Source organism: Cryptomeria japonica, chromosome 3, assembly GCF_030272615.1.
Source record: "Cryptomeria japonica chromosome 3, Sugi_1.0, whole genome shotgun sequence".
Taxonomy (NCBI): domain Eukaryota; kingdom Viridiplantae; phylum Streptophyta; class Pinopsida; order Cupressales; family Cupressaceae; genus Cryptomeria; species Cryptomeria japonica.
The window spans coordinates 224,533,831-224,545,387 of NC_081407.1; the positions used below are offsets into that span (position 1 = coordinate 224,533,831).

General features: G+C 32.9%; 1 protein-coding gene across 1 annotated transcript; it reads left to right on the forward strand.

The window, feature by feature from the left end:
* Positions 1–7,306: 7,306 nt before the first annotated feature.
* Positions 7,307–8,737, forward strand: LOC131075436 (F-box/kelch-repeat protein At1g80440-like). Its single transcript, XM_058012276.2, has 2 exons — positions 7,307–7,688; positions 8,067–8,737. Exons 1-2 carry the CDS (start codon positions 7,307–7,309, stop codon positions 8,735–8,737), a joined length of 1,053 nt encoding a protein of 350 aa, XP_057868259.1.
* The last annotated feature ends 2,820 nt before the right edge of the window (positions 8,738–11,557 follow it).

Here is an 11,557-nt window from a genome sequence, read left to right on the forward strand (position 1 = left end):
AAGCTCCTTGAATTTATTATTCAAGGCACCAGACTTCTCCTTTAGAAAGTATATCCAAGTTTTCCTACTGAAATCGACAATAAATGTCAAAATATATAGACTTCCTCCTAAGGATGGAATTTGCATTAGACCATGACATATGTCAATATGAACTAACTCCAAAGGTATACTTGCCCTACTTGAGCTTCCTACTAGAAACATTCTCTATGTTGTTTTGCCATAATATAACTTTCACAAGAATTAGCAGGTCACATGGTAGGTGGAAAGCCTTTTACCATATTCTTCTTCTCCAATAAAGTAAAGCAATCAAAATTAAGATAACTATACCTCAAATGCCAAAGTCATGTTCAGTGTAAGTTTTTTGCCTTGAAATTAGCTTCCTTTATTCCCTGAATATCATGAATCTATAGGGGGAACATCTAGTTCCTAGTCATCTCAACCTTGGAAATCAACCCATCACTAGGATATCTATTCAAGATTGTACATACATCCTTGTTAAAGAAAACTTTATACGCTTTTTCCTTTAATTGACCGTCACTCATTAGATTGTGTTTATTCTAGGTACAAAGTAAATATCAGGAATATATTTCTTTTCTGCATTTTTAGTCAATACATTTATAGCACCTTTCCCCATTATAGATACTATAATATCACTTCCCAATTTTCTTTCGATTTCACAAAATCATCCAAATTAGCAAATAACTCTTTATTTCTTGTCATGTGGTTGCTAGAGCCATTATATAGAAACCATATATCTTTAGAGCTTTGTTGTGCAACATTACAAGTTATGAATAAACTACCAAAGTTATTATTAGATGAATCTAAATTTTTTGCACCATGTTTATCCATATCTGAATGTTTCTTCCTATATTCATTTGCCAAATGACCATATTTCTTATACTAATAACATTGAATATGAGTTTTATCAAACCTTGGTGTTTTCTTTTGGAATTGATTTCCTCATCCTCTATGTAATGTCCCCATTTGGGAATTTCCTTAATTTAATCTTGAAAAAACAAGTCCAACTTAAAGAGAGAACTGTAATACAGAATTTATCCAAACTGAAAACATTTTATTATGATATTTAACTTGAAATTCTGAGAATAGTTCAAAGGACAGAACTTATTTCCTAATTTGAAAAATATTGATGTTTATGCAATGGATATCTTAGATATTCAGGTATACAATGTATGATCCTTGCAATGTTAGTGCAATGCTGATTCTGATATATTTATATCAGTGTTATTGTATCTGAAGTAGAATTATGTGCTTGCAACCGGCTTATAGCAATTATTGTTGTGTGTATTATGTTGATATGCTTGTGCAATTTAGAATGATGCTGCTATGTCTGATGTAGTCGATTAACTCTCACAACAAGGTGTTGTTTCCGATCTTTCTTTGTAGATATGTGACCAATAATTGCCAAAATGGCAAGTGCTCATATAGCCGATCCAAATATGGATAAAGGAGATAAAAGGCTTCCTCTGATTACAACTGATATATTCATAACTTAGAGGGCTACCTCCAAATTGGAAATTGATAAGATTGGGCACACGATGTTGGGCTCACTACGGGCATTAATCTGATTGCTAGATCTGACTTTAAATAGAATATGGATAAAAGAAGATATAAGTTTTCAGTTCATAATTCCAAGAATGGATGTCTTATTCACTATATATATTCACGTTACACATCCGGAGATGTCGCGGCCCAATCACCCATTGCGTGTACGTTGAAGTCACTTTCTACAATTTTTTTATTTCATTAATATTTTTTATTCTTTGGCAAACCTTTTTTCATTAATAGTTTGCAGGGCTTCGTAGATTTGGAATCGGCACTCCACTAAAGTTGCCGCGAGAAGGAGTTTTCATTAATAGTTCGCTAGGAAGGGAAGGAAATCATAGCAATGTTGCTGCGAGAAGGTGTTTTCAACTGACAAGGGCACCATTTCTTTGGTTTCTTGATTATCAAAGTGTAAAATGTTTCTTATTTTATTGATGTAGGGTTCGCAAGTTGTTTAACAACAATTCCTTACATTCTCATTGGGCTTTTTCTGTTTGTATACCGTTATATCAAGTGTATATATGTTTGATGAGGATTGTGCAATCTTAAAAATCTTAGCTACAACAGTTTTTTTCATATATATGTAACTACCAAATTAAAGGTAACACTCACACTTATTAAAGGTAGAGTTTGTACGTACACTCACTTATTAAAGGTAACATTCACACTTATTAAAGGTAACACTCACTTATTCAAACCAAATGAAACCTACTTGGATCTGGTTTAAATGATGCCACACAAAGTTATTGGTTTAGTATTCCCAGATTATTAAGGAACGGCTGATGCGTACACCCTCTTATTTCTGTCATTAAAGGCACTTACATCTTCTTATTCGTTCTTTCTGTCAATTTTTAGTAAGGCCTTGCTAAAAAAATATAGGTACGAAGGAGTGAACTTACAGCCATATTCACAAACATGTATTTGTGGCTACACTATACTTACATGCATTCAACATTGTAAAAACGAGTATAAGAATCCATCCTTTTATTTCTTATTTTCATTATTCGGCTCAATATATGTCTACAAATCATCATATGTATTATAATTTGTTCATTCTACACAACTCACCATATTAAAACTTCAAGCAGGAGAGTGTGGTCCAATCATGTAAGCTGTCGAAGAAATCAATATGCAAACCAGCAATTTGAACAGACATTTTCTTTAGCTGATCACAAGTCTCCTCCATCGGTGTATGTAATTCCTCTACATATTAATAGAATTCATAAATATCATTGTACTTCATCGGATGAGTCTTCAATATGCCTTGGTTGATTTGAATGTGAATCCCTTATTGGTTATGCTGATCACTGTGATAATAATCTTGATCATTATTAATACATTGTCTTCAAACCATTTGGTTTCAATTGATGCAATTGCATCAACTTTATTATAAAGATAATACAAGGAGCTTTCTCAATATCAACAATATTTGATGAGGTCGAACTTGGGAACATCACACTCTGTTATTGGAACTATGATTGGACTGGTTAGTCCTTAGTCCTTCCTCCTTATCTGTACTCATCAATCCATCTTTGCGTCATCCTCTTTTTCTATCTTTCTCTGCTAGATGAAACTTGAATTTTAAAGCATTCTCTAAAGAAGAATTGCTATTCCTGTTTATTCAAGATTCATGGGATAACAAAGACTCCAAAAGTCAATTGAGTTAAGTCTTTTGATTCTTCAATAGCAACTACAATTGTATTAAATCTACTAGGTAGACTTCTAAGAACTTTTTCAACAATTGTTTGATTGGATATAATTTCCCATGTCTCCACATTTAGTTACAATATTCATTACTTCAGTTAAAAAAATATCAATAAAATCAGATCCATTCATTTAAAGATTTTCAACTTCTCTTTAGAGTTTGTAACTTGGTTACCTTTAATTTGGTAGTACCTTAGTAAGTGTTTTTTAGTGTCTCCCAAGCTTGGTTGGACCTGGTTGCCGCAAGAATAATTGGAAACATCGAATCCTCTTGAATGAAAAACAAGGTCTGAACATCCTTCTTCCGATTGTCTTTTTGCTGATATTTTTCTGCTTATGGTAATGCCAAATATGAAGCCTCATCCCGTGGTTTGCAGAACCATTCTCTACCAAATCCCATATGTTCTGGGAACAAAATAGTGTTTTCATTTTGATTGACCAAAAATAATAATTTTTACCATTGAAAATGGGGATTTGAGGCTGAGAAATAATGTTATTTGTTGCCATTTTTGCAAACTGGCTAGTAACAGAGCACACTTGAACTTATATATCTCCTTCACATAGAAAGGCTGTATACTTACAACAGTCTATTTCAAACAGAAGCACTCATTCACCTTAGGTAGGGTGGCTCTGATACCAATTTTGTAAGTAGAAGAACAAGTACAGTTCGTATGCTACAGCATAAAACAGAAACAGACTTTATTTTGATTATTAGAAACTGATTACAACACCTCTAATTAACTCAGAACTACAAAACCAAAAGAACTCTAAACTTAACCGTGTTCTTCGTGGACGGTGGATGAAAAGATTCAGTCTTATTAGGGAGTGTGCAGGAAATAGACTCAACTGCCCACTGATTTTCAGGAAACGTGAGGAGCATCTAACAAGTCAAAACAAACTCTAAACAAACACTGCAGTTCTGGACTTGGAGAAGTTTCTCTTTATTAACAGCAAATGGGGACAGCGAACATAATGACATTGCAAATCAGTTTCAATTAACTGTAAAAATCGCTGCAAAAACGGAGGAGAAAAAATTTTGTCCATCAAGCTGAAGGGTTTTGCGTGTAGGTTGAAGTCACTTTCTACTTCCAGGCCACGTTACACATCCGGAGATGTCGCGGCCCAATCACCCATGGTTGCAAGATGATTTTGCTACATTTTTTTAATTTCATTAATATTTTCCATTCTTTTGCAAACCCTATTTCTTGTACCAATTCGTGTCTATGTATAGTTTGCAGGGCTTCGTAGATTGGGAACCGGCACTCCACTAATGTTCACTAGGAAGGGAAGGAAATCATAGCAATGTTGCTGCGAGAAGGTGTTTTCAACTGATAAGGGCAACATTTCTTTGGTTTCTTGATTATCAAAGTGTAAAATGTTTCTTATTTTATTGATGTAGGGTTCGCTAGTTGTTTAACAATAATTCCTTACATTCTCATTGGGCTTTTTGTTTTTGCTTGCCGTTATATCTTACTATTAAAATCAAGTCTATATATGTTTGATGAGGATTGTGCAATCTTAAAAATCTTAGCTCCCAACAGTTTTTTTCATATATATCTTGCACGGGATTCTTCAAGTTTCCTAGGATTTTGTTTCACGTATAATGGTCAAGAGGTTTCCCTATACATGCAGTTACACGTACACTCACACAAGTAGGTTTCATCTGGTTGAAATGATACCACACAAAGTTGTTGGTTTAGTATTCGCAGATTATTAAGAAACGGCTGATGCGTACTCCCTCTTATTTCTGTCATTGAGGTAAGGATAGATCCTTAAGGCACTTACATCTTTTTATTCGTTCTTTCTGTCAATTTTAGGTAAGGCTCTGTTTAAAAAAAATATAGGGGAAGAGCATTAGTAGTTGAGCATGTATCAATTGTTGTGAGGGTTGTTGATACCCTTTGTTCTAAAAATTGAACAAATAAAATCTATTGTTTGAAACATAAAATATCATTTTTTGTTAGGAAATTTACCAATAGTTGTTAGGAAATGTACTAATATTGTAAAAAGTAACCAATCAGGTGATCCATATCAGCTGCACAACTATTGGGGCCTCTTTTGCACGCCTATTGGCCTCACTTTTTTGGGGGGCTGTTTTGGACACCTTGGCAAAAAGCATGCTGATGTGGTGCTGAAAGCTTAGTTATAAACAGAGGACTTGCCAAGTAAGCTACTGTAAAAAATTGGGAGTGATTTGGAATTTCCACATAAGATTTTTTGAGAAGCACGAAATTAGAGTGCTCAACTACTAATTCTCTTCCCTAAATAGAAGAAGTGAACTTACAACCATATTTACAAACATATATTTGTGGCTACACTATACTTACATGCATTCAACCTACAAAAAGGAGAATAACACAACTAATAATATGCGCTGCTATGCTTGTTTTTTTCTTTTCTTAACTTTTGTGATACAATGAAAAAATAAATCAATATGCAAACCAGCAATTTGAACAGATATTTTCCTTAGCTTTTGCTAAAACTATGACTACATTTACAACTGTTAAGACAAGCTTTTGTTCCCTTTGGAAACAGAACTAAAATACATGATTATATGAAACTATTTCAAGAATGGCTTACTCAACTCATTCCATCTTTAAGCATAGGGAGTCACCAAGATTGTGGGACCGATGGGCAACACTTAATGGTAGCAAAGAATAAGGAATATTTGCAGAGTTCAAACACATACAAATCTTAAGAAAAAATAGACTACCAAGGAAATCCACTAACAGAATCTTCAATATCAAGTTTCCCAAGGTAGGAGAGAGCATTAATTATGTTCCTTGTATAGTGACTTGTTAGCAATAAAAATTTATAGTCAAGTTTTCTAATGCAGATAATAAATTAAAATTATATTCAAGTTTCTTATTGTAGATAATAAATATGAAGGTAAAGTTAAAAGCATTATCCTTGCTATAGAGACAAGACTCGTCTTTGAAAGAGAACACAATTTTGAGCATATAAATAAGACCATATTTTATTTCATTAATCTTTATAAAATATATAATTACTTTCTTATGGTTTCTATATGAAAACTAAATAAAAATTATGATTTATAACATAAGATAGAGAATTAGGGTGTATGATTATAACTCTATTACCTGAATATAATAAATTATGAATTAAGGAAGTCTTTAGGAAAAAATGTAGTCCTGTGGCCACCAATAGTATCATAAGACTATTAAAGCCTCCATGGTATCACAAACCTAGCAACAATATACCAACCCTAAATATGAGAGGGTGATTTTAATGATGTCTATTAGGTTGAAAAACTAATCAATGCATCTAGTCTTGTGTACACAAACATACTTTGAAATCTATTGAGATGAAAATAGTTTGATTGATACCAAGACAAGCAAACAAGCCCAAACCTTAAATACATATATACAAACCTTGCGTGAAATATCATAGTTTTGTTCCTAGTCTCAAGTTACTTAGTATATGAAAATAAATTAAATGTTTTAAAATTTGTTAAAAAGAGCACACCCAACTAATGTTAACCCCTTTCTCTATTGAAAGATGGAACAATATAATTTGATAAATAATAAAAAGAAAAACTTATTTGTACATAGGTCCAGTTCACTACTACAAGTTTGCATATACAACATGTATTTTGAGTGGTGAATATTTCCATTAAAGGAAGGAAAAATGATTGCCACGGAGTTAAATGATCCATCCTTGTCTAATTCCATTCATAAAATTGCATCATATATCTATTTGATTTACAATTTTAGAACAAAACTTTTATTTTTGTTTTTTCATATATTGATATAGAACTCTTTTGTTCTATTTTTTCAAAAACCTCTTAGTCATTACTATTAATTCCTGATTTCCTTTCTAAATTGATAAAATATGGTTTATTATTTATTTATTTTTTTAAATTCCTTGAAGATTTATTTTCAAAAGGTAATATGCCGTTCTAGAAAAAACCGTACGAATCTATAAGAATAAATCACCTCCTCACAATTAAAAGCGGTAAGCGTTTGCAATAGATATTTTGGCTGACAAAAAGTAGAGAAAAACGTGGAGAAAAATTACAATGGAAATCATTCCTGGTCTTCCAAATGAAATTAGCAGAGAGTGCTTCTTGAGGGTGCCGTGGACTTCGCACTACAAGCTAATATCTGTTTGTAAAACCTGGGGAAATATTGTAAGAAGCCCACTCTTCTATAAGAATAGAAAGAAATGTGGTGCAAGCCAGGAATTGATTATACTAAAAGTGCGTGTTGGAATTCGTTTCCCAATAATTATCTACGACCCTCTCAAAAGATCTTTTCAAACCTTGCCCCCACTTCCTTTTGGGTTTCAATATATAAAGTTTGCTCATTGTGTTTCTGTTAATCACAAACTGGTCGTAATGGGGTTTCTCGACAAACAACAGCTAGCTTATAAACTCATCTTCGTCTATGATTTTTGTTCTGGTAATCTCTTGCTTTTCTCATTCAATAAGCTTATTTCTTTTATAAGATTATAAATAGTCTAAATTTCATAACAAAATTGAGTGGCTCAAAATCGATTTTTGAAATGATAAGATATTTAAACTTTTAAACCCATTTTTTTCTTATAGTCTTTGTTTCTCATTTGGAAATGCTTTAGTCCAAGATAAGTGTTTCAAGGATAGCGAAATGATTTCATCGATTTTATATAAAATTTCCCTCTTCCATCAAACTTAATTATGGACTTATCTATTTGAGATGACCATTAGAGTCTTCTGTTAAGCCGAAATCTCCCCATCTCCACCCTACAACCAAAAAATAAAAATCATAATAACAAACGATGGTTGTTCGCATTTCTTCCAGGTACATGGAAGCGAGGTGCTGACCTTCCTGATAGCAGATGTCTTTTTGGTTGTTCAGTGGACTCAGCTAAAGAACTAATCTACATTGCTGGAGGTTGTGACAAGAATGATGAGATTTTGTTTACAGCAGCAGTTTATAATGTAGAGGAAGACATGTGGGAATATCTTCCTCCCTTGATTTGGGGCGACAATGCCTGCCACAGTGCATTTGTTGATAACAAGTTATATGTGATGAAACGACATATTAATGGAGGGTCTGTACAATGTTATGATCCCAACACACGAATATGGAGAGACATGAGCAATGTTAATGCCTTTGCTAATCATAATTTCAGATTTGGATTTATGCATCCACCTTTACCTGCATTCGGACGTTTATTATGTTTTTGCGGTGGAAATGTTATAGAGTTTGATTATGTGGAACATCAATTCCATTTAGTAGGAACACATTGTCCTCGCTTCCTCACAGTTGAAGGTATGACAATGTGGCGTGGCCAGATAGTTATATGCGGAAGAATTACGGGAGGTGACATAGCATTTTATCTTTTTGAGCCTCTCAGAGTTGGAGAGCATGGACAAGTGGGAAAAGAAGAGAGCTGGACTCTCTTCAGCGTTTGGAATTCTATAGAAATCGGAGATCTTGCCAATTGTTGTGGAACATGGACATTGTGATTTTTCCATTGATCTACTGACCTTAGGCGAACATAGAGATGATATTATTGTAGCTATACTGAGGTCTTCTATAATTACTATTATATTGAATGCTTAAGATGACTCTCCATCATATGCAAAATTTATAGGGAAATTTACAATAAAGTTTGTTTTAAACTCTTGATGTTATATTATTATTACTTTTATAAAGTTACTGATTTTATCTGTAAATGGTAAGACATATGGTTTAATAAATAATTCTTTTATGATTTCTATCACTTTATAATAATATTTATTCTTTCAGATTAAATACACTCCCTGTAGTGTTAGAGATTTTGAGAGCTGAATATGGTATATGTACATGCACGTTCTATTAGTTTATAGTTAATCTCAAAGATCAATAATATGTTTTTATTTGATAGATGTTCGTCTCTCAACTTTTAAAATCAGTTTTTAGTAAGAATTGTCCCCAAAGCAATTAATCTAGTTAATATATATAACAGTAATGGTTTCTTTTGGAGAGGTTAATAAGAAGTAGATGGGATGCAAGATATCCTTTTATCTTGCGAAAAGATTGTTAATAGGTGTGAAAATGATTCGCACTTATCTATTAGAGAAATTTCCTTAAAGATAATTTAGTTATATAAGATTTTGTGGTGGTGGTGTCACATCCCACGTTTACATTCGGAAATAAAAAGTAAATAAAATATTATAGTCAATGTTGATGAATTCACAAGGCATGGACTATGTATGGTCCTGCTATGTGGGCGTTTATTGGACGATAATGAGGATGACTAACTTGTGACCCATTAAAAAAAGCCGTATGGTGCCAGGAAAGGTTATGACTGACAAACATGCAGTGTAAGTATGGGCTATTCTGATCCACCATTAAGAAAGAATGGACACATATGAGTGAAGGCAACCATGCCATTATTACGGTATGGAGACCATTTATTTTGCGTGGAAATAATCAAGGAAAAAGAAAAGGCTAAAACTGGGAGGAAAAGGGAGAACACAGGGAGGGAAAAAGAAAACGAAAGAAAGAGAAAGAGACATACTTCATAACCCGTGAGGGCATCCTTCCTGCAGTTGCCGAATGAGAACCTTGAATGGGTTACATAGCTCCATCAAAGTATTAGGAGAAATGAAATTTGTTGAATGTTGAAATAGGCAACTACTCTAGTAGACATGTATGCAAAAGATGAAAGCACAAACGAAGAAATGAACAGCTGAATAGAATACTTGAAAGTTTTGAAAGCCACTGCAACAAATCCATAAGGCACGTATCATACGATCATGGCAGTAAGCAAATAAAGGAAACCCATCGCAAAGAATGGAAGTAAGAGCTCAGGAAGAGAGCACAGTTATTTATCCATTCAAAGAGGGGTTTCAAGACAAAAAAAACCCAATGGTAAGGAGAAGAAGAGTTGGAATAATATATTATATACTATATTATTTAGTATTATATTACTATATTAATGCTATCATTATTCATTAAATTCTTTTTTTTTAATCTATTCAAGAGAGACCTTCTAAAAGAGACCTACTATCAACTTACACCATCCACATCCTATTACAAGATATTGACAATAAAAATAATTGTCATGATATAAGGTAGTAAGGTCTGAGACTATTGTCAATTAAGAATTTAGGTTCCAATTACCTTCCACCATAATTATATTACTTGCTATAATATTAGCCCAATAATATTTATGGTATAGAAAGTTGTCATATTAGCTACCATATTATAGTTATCATTTAATTAATTCCTCAAGGATATTCCTTAGTTCATGGTTAACATAATGGCATCTAGGTCTTTGATAGTGAAGAGTCAAGAAGCATAATCCTTATAGAATCCATCAAACTTCCTCAATAGCTGATTACGCTATGGCACGAATCTTTTAACCCAAACAAAATTTCAGAATAAGGTAAAATAATTATTCTCCTCTTAATATAGTACTATGCAAATCAATCATGCTATGTTCTTATACAACTACAAGGTATAGGGTTGTGTCATATATAGTTATCATAAAACTATATTTCATATATCTAACACTGGTCATAATAATGGTACTTATCATATTACATGTATCAAGGATATGGATAAAATAATCGTATGTATTCTTGTGAAATATTGACAACTACCTCTATAGGGTATACAAATGATTTCCAACCCATGGTTACTAGTAAATAATCCAATGAATATCAAACCAAGAGTTCTCATAATATTTATAGCAATATATATACTAGTTCTATAACTATCTTAGTTGCAATAAAAGTTTCACACTAAAATTGCTCCTCACAACAAGAATCCAAAATGAACCATACTAAAACCCAACCCAACGAACCAATTCCTTTATAGAATCCCTGTAGCTATAACAAATTGATGATAATGTATTTCAAGAAACAAAATACCTACCTGATGCACTTGATCTATTTTGACGAAATACTTTGAGAATGTATATCTTGTATGAGGCACATCATCTCCATTATGTATATGACAACTTGACCAAATCCATACATCTAAATCATCCTAGATTAATTATTTTCAGCTATGGAAATCGATAAATTAGAGTTAACCATTGTTTAATAAAGACATGTAGGAGAAGGTGTACTTAGCTCTAAAACAATGAGTTATGTCTGGTGTAACTGCTAAAATTTTCTCTATTTCTTCTATTTGGAGATATTCGTGTTTTATGAAATCCACTGCAATACTACCATGAGTTTCCCTTTGCCCATCTCTCTCTACACCATCTCATGCTCCTCCTTTGATATTCCCATGATTTACCTTGTATGAACATGTTATGAAACTTATCTAAATACCTTATGGGTGACCATTAA